At 54.1% G+C, this 17,776-nt stretch overlaps 1 protein-coding gene across 1 annotated transcript in view; it reads left to right on the top strand.

Annotated features, from left to right (window-relative positions):
• NUDT3 (nudix hydrolase 3) overlaps positions 1 to 17,453 on the top strand; it is a 77,653-nt gene extending 60,200 nt beyond the window's left edge. The window contains exons 3-5 of the mRNA XM_055129047.1: positions 4,781 to 4,825; positions 5,750 to 5,834; positions 10,626 to 17,453. Coding sequence (XP_054985022.1) covers positions 4,781 to 4,825; positions 5,750 to 5,834; positions 10,626 to 10,804 — 309 coding nt within the window. The 3' untranslated portion in view covers positions 10,805 to 17,453. The remainder of the gene's footprint in view (positions 1 to 4,780; positions 4,826 to 5,749; positions 5,835 to 10,625) is intronic.
• The last annotated feature ends 323 nt before the right edge of the window (positions 17,454 to 17,776 follow it).

Raw genomic sequence — 17,776 nt, forward strand, 5'->3', positions numbered from 1 at the left:
CTCTTGCAAATAATCACACTGTTGTCAGTTCAGTCATCTGTAATACATTATAATATCTGTGTAATATAAACATGTGTGATATAAATATGTGTAATCTGTGGTATAAACACTAACAGGTTTTTTTGTTGTTAAAGAAAATCACTTGGGACTGGAGTATAGTGGGGCGGGCGCTTGCCTTTGACGCAGCCGACCTTGGTCCCTGGCGTCCCATCTGGTCCCCTTGGCCGCACGGGGAGTGACCCCTTAGCCCAGAGCCAGGAAAAAGTCCTGAATATGGCTGGATGTGACCCCTCCCCCCAAAACACCCGTTTAGTCAGGAGAGCCTAATGTAGAGGTCCTGAGCCCCTTTGAGGGGCGCTCCCAGGGCTGCTGCAGCCGTGTCACCTTACGGAACACATGTGCTGCCTGTGGTGTCAAGGGACCAGACTCGAGCCTGGTGTGCTCACACGCACTCTAGCCCTGGGGCTTCAGTGCTCTTCCACCATGATGCTCTTTTTCTCTTTTCTTCTCCTCCTCCTCCCCCTTCCTCTCTTCTTCCTCCTCCTCCTCCCCTTCCTCCCCCCACCCACTTCCTTTCTCTCTTTTGATGTTGTAGCAGTGACCTGGGGCCGCACCTATTCTTGGTTGTGGTGCTCGCACACTGAGTCATGGTGCTCATCAGGGCTTGTGCTCCTTTGTTGCAGTGCTCACACCTGGCTGCAGAGCAGACAGATTTCGTTTGTGCCGTTAGAACTTCAAACCTTACTTGTCACATGCGGTGGCACTGGGGAATCTAACTAGATCAGACTACTAGAAAACTAGGGACTTCTGCCACTCGGCTCGCTCCTGGCCCCTGGACAAATGACAGCTCTGTGTTTGTGTGTGTGTTTGTGGTGCAGATCAGACCCAGATCTTCATACATGAAGTCAAGTGAGCTTCATTCTTCACGCACTACTCTTACATTCTCTTTCAGCCTTTTTTTTTTACAAGCTGGATGTTCAAGTATGTACTTAGTCAATTTATCTGACTGCTATCACACTTACTTGAATGCGCCCCACTGCCGAGTAGTTAAATCAGTGACTCAGTATAGAGATAAGAATCTGTCGCGGTACAGAACATAGTATTGTATTTGAGCTGGTGTGTTGGAACCCTGAATAGAGACCAAATTACTGGGACAGGAGCCAGTAGCCTTCTGCAAAATGAATTGAGCCCAGATGACTCTTCCAAACAGTTATATTTGCTTTCCCATCCAGCTCCACATTCCAGGAAAGAATCTTTAGTCATTTAGGAAGTATATCCATAACTCACTTCCCATTGACTCCAATATAATTCACAGTGGTTTCAGCAGCTGTATTCTTTTAGACTCTCAACTTCCAGTAACCTCTGGAATGGATGAGTCTAAATTGCCTGGTAAAGGTGCCGTATGACCACGTTCTCTCCATTTAGTGAACTGCTCAGCACAGCGCTTCCGGATAGCATGAAAATATAAGGGCCTTAATTCTGACTTATCTCGAAGAGATCCCGTAATTTAAAGTCAAGTTTCTAGGGTAAAGTGCATTAAATGTTAACTTGACTGTCCTTTACTCAGACCTGTATCAAGCAGATACTAACCAAAAGAAAACTCGGAAGGGTCTGGGAATATATCTCAGCCATAGGGTGCTTACTGCACTTGGGTGAAACCTGGAGTTCAGTCCCTTGCATTAGAAACAAATACTGCCGGGGTGGAGAGAATAGCACATGGGTGCCTCTCTCTGGATGTGGTCCCCCAGGCATTCCCAGTGATCAGTCCTGCACACATGACCCGTGAGCAGCTCTGGGTGTGGCCCCGTAATCAAGAGAAGAATGCTGGGATAACAGCCATAGTGTCACACAAAATAGAATATAGGTGAAAAACACATGGGGCAGGGGCTAAGACTCTTGCCTTGCACATGCCTTAGCCCCTTGCACCATGAATGGTCCCCGAAGCACCTCCAGTGTGACCCCCTAAATAGCCAGGAGTAAGCATTAAGCACCACCAGATACGGCCAAACACCCAGCCCACCCCCATCTCCGCAAATGAAGTAAATGAAGTTGTAACTGATTTTGGAAAAACTGGGTCCATTGCTGTACCCAGACTAGGTGAATCCAATCTTAGCCCCTGATACCTGAGCCAAGTATGTGTCAGCTGTGACCCTGTCACCTACCCCGGCCTGCATGCACGAACCATGTGAGAGATGAAAATAGCTCCTCTCTTCCTGCCTGTGGCAGCGAAAGCGGGACTGTGCACAGGGGAAGACTGTAAAGAAAGTGAAATGGTTACAGTGAAGACCTTGACCTGTGAGGACTCGCGCTCGTTATCTGTCCGCACTGTGGCTATGAACAGCTGAAATCCTCTTCCTTATCAAAAAGGAGCCCCCTCCTATGGGAACCGCTAAATTTCCTTGTTAGTACTTGCTCACTGGCGCGATAGCACAGCGGGTAGGGCATTTGCCTTGCACACGGCCACCCCGGGTTCAATTCCTCTGTCCCTCTCGGAGAGGAGAGCCCGGCAAGCTACCGAGAATATCCCGCCTGCACGGCAGAGTCGGGCAAGCTCCCCATGGTATATTCGATATGCCAAAAACAGTAACAGGTCTCACAATGGAGATGTTACTGGTGCCCACTGGAATAAGTCAATGAACAACAGGATGACAGTGCTACAATGGAATACTTGCTAGAAGTTTAGCCAGTATGTATCTGAGCCTTAAGTAAGTTCTGATCTTTTTTGCTGGTGGAGGATTACATTAGTAACTGTTGTTACTAATGTACAATGGTCACAGTTCACCGTGACAGATGTCAGAACTATGGGAAAATTTGGAATATTGCAGTTATTAGGAATATATAATATAGACAGACACTAAGTGAGCACCTATGTAATATGTGAACCTTCATTTCAATCCTCAGTACCACAGGGCCCTGGGAGTTGGCAGCTTTGGCTTCTATAAAAATAATATAAAATTTTAGGGGCTGGAGCCATAGCACAGCTGGTAGGGCATTTACCTTGCACGCGGCCAACCCAGGTTCGATTCCCAGCATCCCATATGGCCCCCTGAGCACCGCTAGGAGTAATTCCTGAGTGCAGAGCCAGGAGTAACACCTGTGTATCGCCGGGTGTGACCCAAAAGAAAAAAATAATAATCTAAAATTTTAAATGTGTCAATATAAGTAATTAGTACCTGGTTGTCACAAATCTTTGATTTGTAAAAACTGCAGTATTGGGGCTGAAGTGATAGCACAGCGGGTAGGGCGTTTGCCTTGCACGCGGCCGACTCGGGTTCAAATCCCAGCATCCCATATGGTCCCCTGAGCACAGCCAGGGGTAATTCCTGAGTGCAGAGCCAGGAGTAACCCCTGTGCATCGCCAGGTGTGACCCAAAAAGCAAAAAAAAAAAAAAAAACAAAAAACTGCAGTATTTACGAAATACAATCAAAGGACAATAAAACAGAATTTTCTGGTAAACTATAAAACTGCTAAGGGACAGAAACAGCTCTCTTGTCTGTGGAACGTAAAGGAACATAGGAAGGGAACAGGAAATGGCCACTGGTAGCTGAGTGTGAGAACTGGTCCACAGAACCGAGCTCACCGAGGTGGGGGGGCTTTGGAAAGGGTCGCCCTGAGACAGTGGCAGAGGAAAGGAACCGATCACTGAGGAGGGGGAGTGCCCGATGCTTGAAGCCCTGTTGCCAGCAGTACTACCAGTCACACGGCCTAAAGTTCTTGAAGTACAAAAGAAAAACTTGTGGGCTGGAGCAGTAGTACAGCGGGTAGGGCGTCTGTCTCGCAGCGACCAGTCTAGGTTCAATCCCTGGCGTCCCGTGGGTCCCCAAGCACCGCCAGGAGTGATTCCTGAGTGCAGAGCCAGGAGTAACCCCTGAGGTGACCCAAAAAGGCCCCCTAAAAAACTTATAAGGCAGCCAGGGAAATGGAAGTCCTAAACTGCGTGTTTTGCATGTGGGAAGCCTGGGTTGGATCCCAGGTGCCATGTGGTCCCTCAAGCACTGACCAGGCCCAGGCCCTGAACATGGCTAACGTAGCCCAGACATCATCACATACATACCAGAGAGAGAGTGTAGGGTTAGGGCACTTGCCTGTATCCTGCTCACCATAGTGTGAATCCCCAGAACCTCGTGTGAGCCCCTGAGCATCGCTAGGGTACTCCTGAACACAGAGCCAGGAGTACACAGGAGCACACAGCTAGGTGTGACCTATAAGCAAAATGAAAAATCAAGTTTAAAAGTCCGGAGATATGCTCAGTGCATGCCTTAGAGTTTTTCTCTCTTCCTCTCCTGTAACATCTAAGTAAATTTCTTTCAAAAATTCAAAATAGGGGCTGGAGCAATAGCACAGCGGGTAGGGCGTTTGCCTTGCACATGGCTGACCCGGGTTCGATTCCCAACATCCCATATGGTCCCCTGAGCACCACCAGGAGTAATTCCTGAGTGCAGAGCCAGGAGTAACCCCTGTGCATTGTCAGGTATGACCCAAAAAGTAAAAAAAAAAAAAAAATCAAAACATATATGTATATATGCACATATGTATATGTGTGCCTATGTGTGCGTGTGCGTGTGTGTGTGTGTGTGTGTGTGTGTGTGTAGCTCATGCCTTGTATATCGGAGACCTGCCCCGTGCCTGGGGCTCAGGAGCACTGTGTGATTCCCACAGACCTGGCCGTCCTCCTGACTTTTATTTCTGTTCCAAAAAATGCTCAAAATTACTAAAAAATGGGACCAACAATAGAAACAGTTATCAACATAATTTTTTTTTTTATTTTTCACTTTTCAGGCTGGAGTAAAAGGGACACTGGGAAGATTAGTTGGAATTTTCGAGGTAAGTTTGTTAAAATCTTTGGTACAATTGTTGTCATCTTACGAACCAGGTACAGAGGGCCAGAGAAATAGCACAGGGGCTTAGGTGTTTGTCTTGCGTGCAGACAACTCCCAGCACCCGCAGGAGTGATCTCTAAGCACTGACAGGTGTGGCCCAAAACCAAAGCTAAATTAAATTAAAGCAGCATAAGGCCAGAGAGGTGACTCAGAAGGCGGGTGCAGGCGCTGCACACAGGAGCCCGGGTTCTCTGTGGTCCCCAGAGCACCGCCAGGAGCAGCTCTGGGCACTGAGCCAGTGACAGTCCCCAGGCGCCACTGGTGTGGCCCCAAAACAGGTTAAATTGAAAATAATTTTTTAAAAATAATAAACCACACGTGTTTGTGTTATTTCATTTAGGGCTTGGTGACAAAATGTCACCAACTGAGTGATTTATAGGAAGCAGAGATGGATTTCTCACAGTTCTGAAAGCAGAACAGGAAGAAGGCGGGTCATGTCTGTGACGGGCCTGCTTCTGTTCCTGCTATGCGGCTCATACCGTTCACCGGGCCTGCCCTTCCCCCCGACCGCCTCCCAGATGGCCACCTCCGAGGGGACGGGTTTCAACATAAGCTCTTTGGGGGAGTTTATCCCAGGCTCATGCTAGGAAGGAAGCCATCGTTTCCCTGTGATTCAGAACAAAGCAGAACCAACAAAGAATAAAGGGGAAAGCTTGGCTTTGGAAGCTCGGCCCCTGAGCCCATGTTGAGGCTTAGGCGCGGCCGCTGCTAGGGAAGCCACCCGCGCTGACCTGTGGATGACGAGAGGACGGGGGAGAGAAACCAAAGTGAACCCCTGTCTGAACTCTCCAGAGATGCCTGGAAGCGTTTGCTTCCTTTCAGTCTCAGCTCTCTAAGGGAACTTCTCTGTCCTCTCTCTGCCCTCCAGAACCAGGAGAGAAAGCACAGGACATACGTGTATGTGCTCATTGTCACAGAGGTGCTGGAAGACTGGGAGGACTCGGTCAACATTGGTAAGTCCTCCCCAGCCCCAGGACCAGCAGCAGCGCCCTGGCTGCAGCTCGCGCCCTTACCCGGACCAGAAAGAGCCTGCGTGAAGGCCGGGAGACGACCGAGAGGGCTGCAGAACAGGCCTTGCATGTGGGACCCCCAGGTTTGATCCCCAGAACTGTATGATTCTCCCAGTACCACTTGACGTGACCCCTCAGAAAAGTTAGGAGACGATGTGTTTATTAGCAGTCACGCATGGTCCAGGGCTCCTGCATGCAGAGCACATGCTCTGGGCCCATGAACCTCATGCAAGCCCCTCGTGTTCTTTTCTTGGCAGGGAGGGAGCTTTTTTGGTCACACCGGCCATACTCCAGGGGTTACTCCTGGCTCTACACTCAGGAATTAGTTACTTTTGGCTCACCCCCTTATGTTCTTTTTTCAACTCATGTGAGCTGGTATTCAGAAATGTGTGAAAAGAGGGGCTGAAGCGATAGCACAGCAGGTAGGGCATTTGCCTTGCACACAGCCAACCCGGGTTTGATTTCCAGCATCCCATATGGTCCCCCGAGCACTGCAAGAGTAATTCCTGTGTGCATGAGCCAGGAGTAACCCCTGTGCATCTCCAGGTGTGACCCAAAAAGCAAAAAAAAAAAAAAAAAAAAAATTAAAAAAAAAGGGGGCTGGAGCAATAGCACAGCGGGTAGGGTGTTTGCCTTGCACACAGCTGACCCAGGTTCAATTCCCAGCATCCCATATGGTCCCCCGAGCACCGCCGGGGTAATTCCTGAGTGCAAAGCCAGGAGTAACCTCTGTGCACCGCCAGGTGTGACCTAAAAAGCAAAAAAAAAAAAAAAAGGGGCTGGAGAGATAGCACAGCGGGTAGGGCGTTTGCCTTGCACGCGGCCGACCCGGGTTCAAATCCCAGCATCCCATATGGTCCCCTGAGCACAGCCAGAGGTAATTCCTGAGTGCAGAGCCAGGGGTAAACCCTGTGCATCGCCAGGTGTGACCCAAAAAGCAAAAAAAAAAAAAAAGAAAGGTGTGAAAGGAGACTGAGGTTGAATACGTGGTGATAGAAACAGAAGGGAGACACGGGGGCCAGAGAGAGAGGACAGCAAGTAAGGCCTTGCACACAGACGACCCAGGTTTGATTCCCAGCACCTCCGTATGGTTCCCTGAGCAGAGCCAGGACCAAAAACCGAAATGTAAGAAATAACTCAAGGGACCCGAGCAATTGGACAAAGGTAGAGCATCTGCCTTGCATGCAGCCAACCTAAGTTTATCCCCGGCATCCTGTATGGTCCCTCAAGCACTGCCAGGAGTAATTCCCGAATGCAGAGCCAGGAGTTAGCTGAGCCTTGCCGGATGTTACTCCTGGCAGTGCTCGGGGACCAAATGGGATGCTGGGAACTGAACCCAGGCCGACCACATGCAGGGCAAACGCCCCACCCGCTGTACCTACTCCAGCCCCAAGCCCCACATATTATCTCCACCACTTCATGGTCTCCCCAGGTGACCCCTCCCCAAGCATTGAGCCAGGAGCAGCCCTTGACACACACATCCCCCCAAAAAGTGAAAAATAGTGTTTCTAAAATCCATTAGATTCTTCTCGGTAGATTCTGACCAGGGGCCTCCCCAGTGCCAGCCCCACTTCTGGCCCTGGGGACATGTCAGGGCAGTTGTTCCTGGAACACTCACGTTGGCTTACGCTGAGAGCCCCTCTCCACAGTGCTTGGTGGATACAGAGCAGTGGGGTCATTTCCGCTGTGACCTGGCAGCGCTCTGGGCTTAGTCCTGGCCCTGCACTCCAGGGTCACTCCTGGTGTGTTTGGGGGGCCGTCGGGGGTGCCAGGGATCGATCCTGGGTCAGCGGCATGCAAGGCACACAGCCTACCCGCTGCGCTGTGGCTCTGGCCAGCGGTGTTGAATTCAGAAAGCAAGATAGGAAATCACACACTGGGGGCCACAGGAGATAGTCCAGCAAGCCCACTCCAGGTTTGCCCGCCCGGTCACCGGAGCACTGCAGGTCCAGCCCTGGCACGTCAGAACCCCAGCATCGCACCCTCATGCCCGTGCATTCAGCCCCGCCTGGCTGGCCAAGTATTGTCAGTGTGGGCCGGAGCATTTGCCTTGCGTGCTACTGGCCTGCGTTCAGTCCCCGGCCCCGATGCAGCTTCCTGAGCACGGCCAGTATGTCCCCCCAAGAAAGGGGGGGAGATTTTATTTTTAAACTATCAGTAGATCCCCCAAGCTTCCTAAGCACTACTTAAGGAGGCCAAAAATGTACATTATTTAGAGCTACACTAGTAATCTGAAATGAAAATAAAAATAAAGTTGATTTTCACCTAAAGATTTGGATAGGCCGTGGGCCAGAGAAACAGTACAGTGAGTAGGGCATTTTCCTCGCACATGGCAGACCCGGGTTTGATCCCTGGCATTCCAGATAGTCTCCAAACCCCACCAGGAGTGACTCCTGAGTGCAGAGCCGGAGCAGCCCCTGAGCACTGCTGAGCGTGACCCAAAAACCAAAACTGCAAAAGCAGTAGTAACAGTGATAGGGATGGGGGAGATGGCACGGAGTCAGGAACGCGCCCTTGTTTGATTCCTGGCAGCCCTGCCAGTGTGCCCCTAGCCCTGTCGTGCCACATGACCCAAGCAGCGTAGCATCATGGGGCCCCGGGTGAACTGCCCACGCCCGCCGGCTGGGTCTGCTGAGCATGCCAGGGGGGGTCCCAAGCCCCTGAGCACCGCTTAGTAATATTGAATATGTTAGCATATGATAATATTTTATTTGGTGGCTGGAGAGAAAAACACAGTATGAGGCTGACCCAGTTTTGTTGTTTTTTGGAGCACCCAATAATGCTCAGGGGTTACTCCTGGTTCTACACTCAGGAATTACTCCTGGTGGTGCTTAGGGGTCCATATGGGATGCTGGAGATCGAACCCGGGTCAGCTGTGTACAAGGCAAATACCCTCCCCGCTGTACTATTGCTTCAGCCCCTCAGGAATCACTCTTGGCAGTGCTTGGGGCACCATATGGGATGCCAGGGGTTGAAACCAGGTCAGCCACGTGCAAGGCAAACGCCCTGCCCACTGTGGTCTTTCTCTAGACCTAGATATTTAGGTTCTCTGGATACATTTTTTTTTTATAAAAATTTTATTTTATTAAATCACCATGTGGAAGATTACAATGCTTTCAGGCTTAAGTCTCAGTTATACAATGCTGAAACAACTATCCCTTCACCAGTGCCCATATACCACCACCAAAAAAAAAAAAAACCCCACACAGTACACCTCCCATCCCGCCCCCCCACCCCCGCCTTGTAACTGATAAGTTTCACTTTTCTTTCTGTTTACTTTGGTTACATTCAATATTTCAACACAAACCTCACTATTATTGTTAGGAGTACCCCACTAGAGTCAGACCTGTTGTGAAGAGATATGAGGTCGCGCAACTGCTACTGCGGCTGCGCAGTTTTGGATTTCTGTACTTTAACAACTAATTCCAGGGAGGAGATTTCTTCCGGATATTGGATCATTGCAAGCTTGACAACCCTATCTGTGGTGGTCATCATAATATGGCGGACACCACGCCCTTCATCGCTGGAGAGAAAGAGGAGAGAGAGGAGAGGGGAGGGGAGGGGAGGGGAGGGAGAGAAAGAGAAAGAGAAAGAGAAAGAAAGAAAAAGAAAGAAATACCTTTCCCCTCTGGGCGGGCACGGGGTCGCCGCTTACTTCTCAGGCTGGAGACATTCTGCAAGGAGTTGCCCATGCTGAAAGAGGTTTTGCTAGGTCTGGATTCACGCTCGTGCAGCTGTGGAGAGGCCGCACACGCATGCGGCCCCAGGATCACATCTCGGCGGCGGGAGGGGCTGGTGCCTCCCCTGGATACGTATTTTGAGTTTTTTGTTTGTTTGGATTAATGGGCCACACTCAGCTGTGCTCAGGGCTTGCTCCTGACTCTGTGCTCAGTGATCATTTTTGGCAGGGCTTGGGAGACATAGAGGGTGCCAGGGATTGAATCCACATCAGCCCTGTGACAGGCAAGTACCCTACCTGTTGCACATCCCTCCAGCCCCAGTATATTTCAGTATTTTGTGAATACATGTCTTCTATAGATTTTGTTTCATAGCTATGTATAGATAGCAATATTTTTCTATTTTATAGGCTTTCATAAAATAATTCTTAAATAAACTGCTGATTGCAAGCCAGCTATCATTCCAGAAAGTGAAAGCAGGAACTGGAGGTGCTCACCAGGCTTGGGCTGCTCCCATGCAGGCCACGGGAGGCCCAGGGCCCAGGGCTGCAGGGGAAAATGTTGCGTGGTTCTCTCTGGTGGGGGGGGCTCCAGCAGTTGCCGTTAGCTTCTGCGCTTTCAGACTTCATAACTTTTGTTCTGTATTAGGTGTGATACTTGGAGCCCAGAAAGTGTACTCACGTTACCTTCTTTAGAAGGAAGGAAAACTGTAACACAAGTTTTAAAAATTGGGAACCATTGGGCCAGAGCAATAGCACAGCGGGTAGGGCATTTGCCTTGCACGCAGCCAACCCAGGTTCAATCCCCCGCATCCCATATGGTCCCCCAAGCACAGCCAGGGGTAATTCCTGAGTGCAGAGCCAGGAGTAACCCCTGAGCATCGCTGGGTGTGGGCCCACCTCCCCCAAAAAAAAGTAAAAAAAAAAAAAAAAAGCAGAAATATTCTTTAAAAAAAAAAAATGGGGAACTATTGCTTTCTGGTTTCTTCTGTATCTTCTTAGAAGCCGGCGGCAGGTCCCGGCTTCCCTGGCCCTGACCGCTCGCTCTGCCTCCACAGGAAGGAAGCGGGAATGGTTTAAGATAGAAGACGCCATGAAGGTGCTGCAGTTCCACAAGCCGGTGCAGGCGTCCTACTTCGAGACGCTGCGGCAAGGCTACTCGGCCAACAACGGCACCCCGGTGGTGGCGCCCACCTACTCCGTCTCCTCCCAGAGCTCCATGTCGGGCATCAGATGACTGAGGACTCCTGTCCGGGGAGCGGGAACCTAGACTGACGTGCAGACCTCCCCTCTCCCGCGCCCGCCTCCTCCCGGCCTCTCAGTAAGGCATGACAGGCCGCAGAGAAAGGGTTCATTGATACGTAGCTGTTTGGTGTTAAGTGACGGGGCTTTTTCTTCTCTTTTTACCAAGGGGGGTGGGTGTGTAATTTGTAAGTACTTTTGTGCATGATCTGCCCCTCCCCTCCACACCCCTGCACCTCTCGGGAGGGGAGCCCCGCGCCTTCCCTCTGCCTTGGATCCGGAGATGTTCCTGTTTGCATCACCCCAGACCTAGCCAGACAGACATTTCTTTTTGATTTTTAATTTTTTTTTTTTAATTCAAAGATACCAAGAGCAGATGAAACCTTTCAAGAATTTCTCCTGTGGTGTACTGTCTAATAGGTTGGTGACTTTCCTTGCAGTATCCATTTATCTACACATTATATACTTGGCATATAATATGTAAATAAATGACAGAGAAGGAATTTAATTTTTTTTTTGTCTGCTTTTTTTTTTTTTAAGGAGGGGTGTTGCTGAAATTGAGAGCTTGGCTCATAATTAATCTTTTTTTTTTTTTTTGGTGGGGGGTGCTAGGAACGTTTCTGTGTCCTTTCTCTTTACCACAGCCATTGGTTGTCATTATTTGGGTTAGAGAAAGACTTGAGCTCACTTCATATTGCCCCCAGGACTCATGGCCTTCTCTTCCTGTAGCTGTTTCCATGCCAATAAAGAAATAGGAAGAAACCTATTTTCTTTTTATTACCAAGCCAGAAGCTAATGGCCTCGGCCCAGATCCAGGGAGACAGTGATAGGACTGAATTCCTCCAGAGATGCCGGAGTAGGGGTCCGGCCTGGGCTCCTGGGATGCTGGCCTGAGAAGCCGAGCAGCGAGCACTGTCTCCATCCTGGTGGTTTGGGACTTTTTCCCCGATGCTGTTTATTGCCGACGCCGGTCTCTCTCCTTCTGCATCCATGACCGCACCGTGCAGGCCTGGAGGCGTTCCCGGGCTGGGGAGCGCCCAGGGCTCTTGGCAGGAGCAGCCCCGCAGCCTCACCCCTGTCCTGGTACCCAGATGCAGTTCCTGAGAAGTATGTGGGAGGGGAAACCCGGGTGTTTGCGTGTCTTTGTAATGTTCCAGCCCCTTGTGATCGCACCACAGAGCATGCTCGGAAACACTCAGGGTGTCTCCTGCCCGGAAGTGCACGGCCCAGCCTCTGCCAGGGGGCGGGCCCGGAGAAGGCACAGTCATTACCGGCATGGCGACGCGATGCATCCATCGGGTCTCTGCAGAATGCCTTAGTTTTGCTAGATGCTTCCTGCGGCTTTGTTTGCCAATTGCCTTGTTTAGTTGGGAAGCAGAAAAGGCCTTGGTGGGGCGGGGGCCGTTTAGGGTGCTGACAGTGGGGGGGGTCCATGACTTGAAGCCAGGAGCCTGTCGGTGCCTCTCAGTGGCATCACCTGGGGCAAACCATAGCCAAGATGTGACATTTAAATCGTAGTTCTCTTTATTTAAAAATTCTAATAAATACTCGAATTTTGGAAAGGTTTTGCTCTTCACTCCCTCTAAAAGAAATAATTGTGTGTCTCTCTGGTAGGCCTGCCAGACAGTGCTCAGCGTTTTGGTGGGGAACTTTGAAGTCTGTCACACACTGTCCGCTTGCATCCTCTCCCCTCTCGGTCCTGGGACATAATCCAAGGCAGTGCCGCTGTCTCCTTCGGACCCCTCCCAGCCTCAGAGCGAGATCGTACCCCGAGTCAGGTCCCTGTGACGAGGTGGAGGTGGAGCAGGGGACTGGAGCCCAGTGGCCACTTGCCAGCCACATGCCTCACGTAAGGCAGACAGCTGCTGCTTGCTGCCGCTTTAGAGCATTTTAAGGCTCTTTCCAAATAAAGGGAAGTAAATCCAACTAAAGGCTACGTGGACTCAAAAGCCGCATTCTCCCAGATAAATTCTACCTAAACGGAAGGGATGAGCACAGTATGCAGGGAAACAGTCGCGTTCCTGTGGAAGGCGCAGGGGAAGCAAGCCTGTGAGCTGTGTGTCTCTAAGGGCCTGGGGAGGCTCTCCCGGGGCCAGGCCACCAGCCCACCCCCCTGCCGGGCCCGGTCGGGATGGTGGTTGGCGTCCTTGGGCCCGGCGAGTGCACTGTGCCAGGACATCCCTTTCAGCGACATGAATGGAGCCCGCCCTGCAGCGAGCCGGAGAGACTGTGCGGGCGCTTCATGGCCGGCACAAGGAGGTTCTGTCTGAGCCCAGCATTGTTGAGGCTGGTGCTGGCTTTTGTTGCAGTGAACTTCTCGGGGCCCGAGGTCAGTGCCTGGCACCACGAGCGCCAGGGCTGTCTCTGCTAATGCGGAGTCTTGGTCCCGCTGTGACACGTGATGGGGGCTCCCGGTGACTGTCCCCTTGATCTCTCGCCCAAGAAGCCCGGGGCAGCGAGGGAAAGCACAGACAGGCCTCCTGGCAGAGGCGCTCACTGGCCCGGCGGCCCAGCGTGTGTCCGTAGCTTCCTGTCTTCCCCGCGGTGAACTCGCGGGGTCTGGGTCCTGGTTGCTCCGAGAGTGTGGGTCAGATGCCACAGCTCTCAGATACTTGTGAACGGGAATTGTGTTCCCCACCCCCCTCCCGATTAAAGCCCCTGAGGAAGCCCCCATCATGCTCTCATAGCGCTTTCGGACCCGGACGCAGGTGGGTGTGCGTGTATAAGAGTAAGAGAGGGGCTGGGGCCGCAGGATCTTGGCTTTTTCGCACTCCGTGTGACAGGCTGGAGGGAGGCTGCCGTGGCTGAGTCTGGTCCTGAAGCATCTGCCGTCTCAGCTCCCCACAGCCCGAGGGTGCCTTGTCCCTGAGGCCATGGGAGGGATGGAGGAGTCTGGGGTACCCCCGCCCCATGAGGCTGCAGAGGCCTGGGGGTCCACCTTGCATAGTGTCTCGGACCCTCCTGGAGTTCAGGGCACCGACCTCACCCCTTGTGGTACAGCAGTTTTGTAAATGGTTGCAGGTTCTTTCGTGGCCAAAAAAAAAAAAAAATTGCTTTCTGTTTTGATGTTAGGGATAACATGTAGGTCTCTTAGGCTCGCTTAGAAGGAAGCAGGTTCCTCTCCTTCCCCTGCACGTTCCCCTGCCCCAGCCCTGCACGCTGTTCTTGACCTGGTAGTTGTGTTCTCACCGTGCTTTTGTCCGTCTCCCCACCTGAGCTGCTCCTCCACAGCTGAGTGAGAGCCGAATCCCATTATTCTTTCACACCAAGGACGTGACGATCACAGCCTGGGTTTTGCCACGTTGTCTGCGATGCTGGTGTTTCTGAAGCGTTCTTTAGGGCCGTCTTCACTGGACATTGACTCAGAATAAAAAGAAATCCTTATACCCCGATGGGATGGATCATTGCGTCAAGAGAAATGGGGGTTAGCTGCCATTGCTAATTCTGGCTTCAGCCTGATCCCACCGGCAGTTGACAGAAATAGAGGGACACAGCAGACGGTTCCCACAGGCGACACTGGGGAGAAGAGAGGATGAGCCAGTGGCGAGTCCACAAGACAGACGGCTCTCTGGCTCATGTTCAGGGAGTCACAGGACCCCGCAGTTCTGCGCCCAGAGGGCTGCTGGTGTTTCTGGAGCCTGCCGCACCGGGCCTTGGCCCACAGCTGTAGGAGGCGTCCTGCTGGTGATGCACTGACCTCCGGGGGGAAGCACGCATCCCTCGTGACCTGGCTGTCCAGGAGAGCCGTTTCTCGGTCTCTGTAGGCCTCACCTTCCGCAGTGAGACTTTGCAGATGTTCAGGTCAAGCGTGAACAGGGGAGCGTGGCCTGAGATCCATGGGCCGAGTGACCGTGCAGCAGGGAGGGTCCATGCCTTGCACGCGGCCAGCCTGGGTCTGAGTCCCGGCACCCCGTATGTTCCCCTGGCCCTGCCGGCAGTGAGTCCCTGTGAATGTGCAGCAGTAAGCCCCACGCACTGCCAGATGTGGCCTCCAAACAAAGATAGCTTCTGTGTGTGATGACACCCCGGGCCCCACACCACTAGGGAGGCCCCAAAATAGTCATTTCTTCATGCCTCGGGCTGACTTGTGGTGCCCGGGGCCGGCGGGAAGTGTTGGCACCATCCCCCAAAGGCCCGAGGCCTTTCACGAGGGCAGCTCACCTTTCCTCTGAGTTTCTTTTCAGGGCACCTCATCAGAACACCCGGAGAATTCTTGCCCCTTCCAGCTAACCACACGCTTGCCCGCCTAGTCCCCTGCCGCAGAGGTGGCCGGCCAGCCTCCCGACTCCCGGCACCTTCCAGAAGGGAGCAGTTTCCTTCTGCAAAGGTTTAGCTGTGGGCGGAGCCCCCAGCACACACCCCTCGCTGGAGTCTCCTCCGGCCTGAGGCCCCTTTGCAGCAGGAGTCTTGGGAATCTTGTGGAGAAAGGCAGCGGGTGCCTCCTCGGCCCCATGCCCGGCCCTGGACTGTCCCCGCCTGTCCTTGCATGGCAGAAGCGGGGGAAGCTGGTCTGTGAGTGAGATGCCGGGAGGCGCCTGCCTGCTGCCTCCCCGAGCAGCCGTCCCCTCTTCCCTCCGTCTCCCGCCGGAGAGGGCCTAGGCACGGGGTCGGCCTCTCACCCCTGGGGGGGAGGCCCCACTCCCCGACTCCATGGCCCGGTGCCATCAGGGGTACATTCCTGACCAAGGCCAAGAACAGGGGGCCCAGCGCCAGGAATGGGAGCCGGTGGGCTCCGGTGTCCCCGGGGGCAGACCTGAAGCGAGGTCTTGGGGAGCCTCCAGGCACCGGGGGGCAGTGAGGCCTGGAGGGTGGGGGGCTGCTCAGCAGGCAGCGGGCGTGGGCTTCTAGGAAGGTAGCTGCTCTGGGGGGCTAGAGGCAGCGGAGCCTGGGCGGGCAAAGCCCCTCTCCACCCCTTCTGATTGGTGCTCAGGGCCCAAGGGGACACGCCCCCGGTTGGGCCTGAGAACTCCACCCCTTCCTACCCAGGGATGGACAGGTGTGTCGCTTAGGGCACAGGTGCATGCCTGAGCCCCGTGGCCAGCTGTGGGGTGTTGCATTTTGTAGCTAGGAAAAGGGTTTGGTGTCTCGTGCCCGAGAGACAGGTGCGTGTGGCTCTCTAGTGCCGCTTTCCCGCTCTCGTGTCGTGCCAGTTAGAAGGCTGGCCAGGTGGTGCCCCGCTCAGAGATGGCCGCTGCTGTGCCGTGAGCGCCCTGGCCCGGCCCATGATGACCCCCGAGCACAGGGCAGGAGCAAGCTCTGAGTACCAGCACGTGTGACCAAGGCCCGAAGGAATCGCAGTGGTGGAGCTGTGGTCTGAGTCTGTCAGAGCGTCTCGGACACGGGACCCCAGCTCCCAAGGGCAGGGGGCAGGCCCCGCCGTGCCCGGGCTCCTGGGGGTGGCATTGGGGCTAAGAGGGTAGCTTGCTCCGGCTCCTCCCGTGACCCGCCGAGCCTCAGCGCAGGGACTGTCTGCGCTTCTCCCGCCACGGGCCTTCACGGGGGGCGGTGGGGGGCAGGGGGGCGCCTCCTGCGCAGCGGCAGCAGGAGTTTCCGGGGAGCCCCTTCCGCTTGGGCAGAGTAGCGAGGGTGTAGAGTTGACCTTTTCCCCAGAGACACTCTGAGGCCCCCCGGCCCCTTCCCTCTACTCCCGTTCTTAGCTGAGTCTCAGAGGGCCCGGGCACCTCTAGCCTGTCCCGATGCCACGGTGCCCTGCGCGCCCCCCTTCCGTGTACCAGAGAGGCAGACACAGCCGGAGCCGCGGCACAGCGGGGAGGGCGCCTGCCTTGCACGTGGCCTGCCCGGTTCCATCCAGCACTTCCTGTGGCCCCCGGTCCCCACCAGGAGTGACCCCTGAGTTCAGAGCTGGCAGTAGGCCCCGAACACAAAGGACAACAGCAGCAGCAAGGGCCTTTGGCAGCCGCGCCCCTGCTGGCTTTGGCGGCGCGGGCACACGCACAGCCGTGCCTTTCGCGGTGCTGGAGACATCCAGGGCGCACCGGGCTGAGCACCCTCCTTGGAGAGGCAGGAGGAGTGAGCCCCCCAGAGGGCACCCGGGCGGGCGTGTGCGCCGAGGGGGGTGGGGACCCGTGACCCCCTCGCCCTGCGCGTGTGCGCTGGAACCCGCGGCTGCGAGGTCGTGTTGAACGTTTCTTCCGTTTCTGAAGCCACCTTGCTCGGTATTGCATGGAAGGTCAAGTTCCCCCCCGCCCCCCCTCCCCTCTGGGGGCCCCTTGCCCCCCCCCCGCCCTCCCGCCAGCCTCAGAAGGAAGCCACACCACACTGCAGGGTCTGAGGGCGTGGACTCGGGGCTGATGGAGGAAGCTGAGGTTTCCTGGCTTCCCTTCTCAGGGTGTCGGCTCGTGGGGGAGTCTGGGGGGGGCCGGGCCGAGGCAGGCGCGGAGCTGTGACCCCACTCTCCCCTCTCTGACCAGCCTGCCGTGTGGCCACAGGGAAGCGATCCGGATAGACCCCACACCCCCGCCCCCTCCCGCTCCTTTTGTAAAGCAAACGCTCCCACCTGTGAGTGTGCTGTTCCTTCCCGCCTGTTCATCGTTTCCCCCTCGGGAGTCGTGTGGGAGGGGAGGGCGTTGGAACTGTAGGTTGTAATCTTGTGCCAACCAATAAAAACCAGTATTTCACACACACCCGCCCACGGTCTGGTCTCTTCTTCCCCTGGCCTCCGTCTCTTGCTCTTGTTCTGTTTTGTCTGGGGCCACGTGCGGTGATGCTCAGGTTTTCTCCTGGCTCTGCACTCAGGAGGTGAGAGCGGGGATGTAAGGAGTGCTGGGGATCGAACCTGGGTCGACCACGTGCAAAACAGGCTCCCTACCCACTGTACCACCTCTCGCCCCCCCATTCTCTGCCGGGGACTGGGGATTGTCCCGGAGGTCAGTGGAGTACTTGCTGTTTGGGGAACTCCACTGAGGGATGAGATACCGGAACTCTTGGCGGGCCGTGGTTGTGCCAG

The sequence above is a fragment of the Sorex araneus genome, chromosome 2 (genome assembly GCF_027595985.1).
Source record: "Sorex araneus isolate mSorAra2 chromosome 2, mSorAra2.pri, whole genome shotgun sequence".
In the NCBI taxonomy this organism is placed as follows: domain Eukaryota; kingdom Metazoa; phylum Chordata; class Mammalia; order Eulipotyphla; family Soricidae; genus Sorex; species Sorex araneus.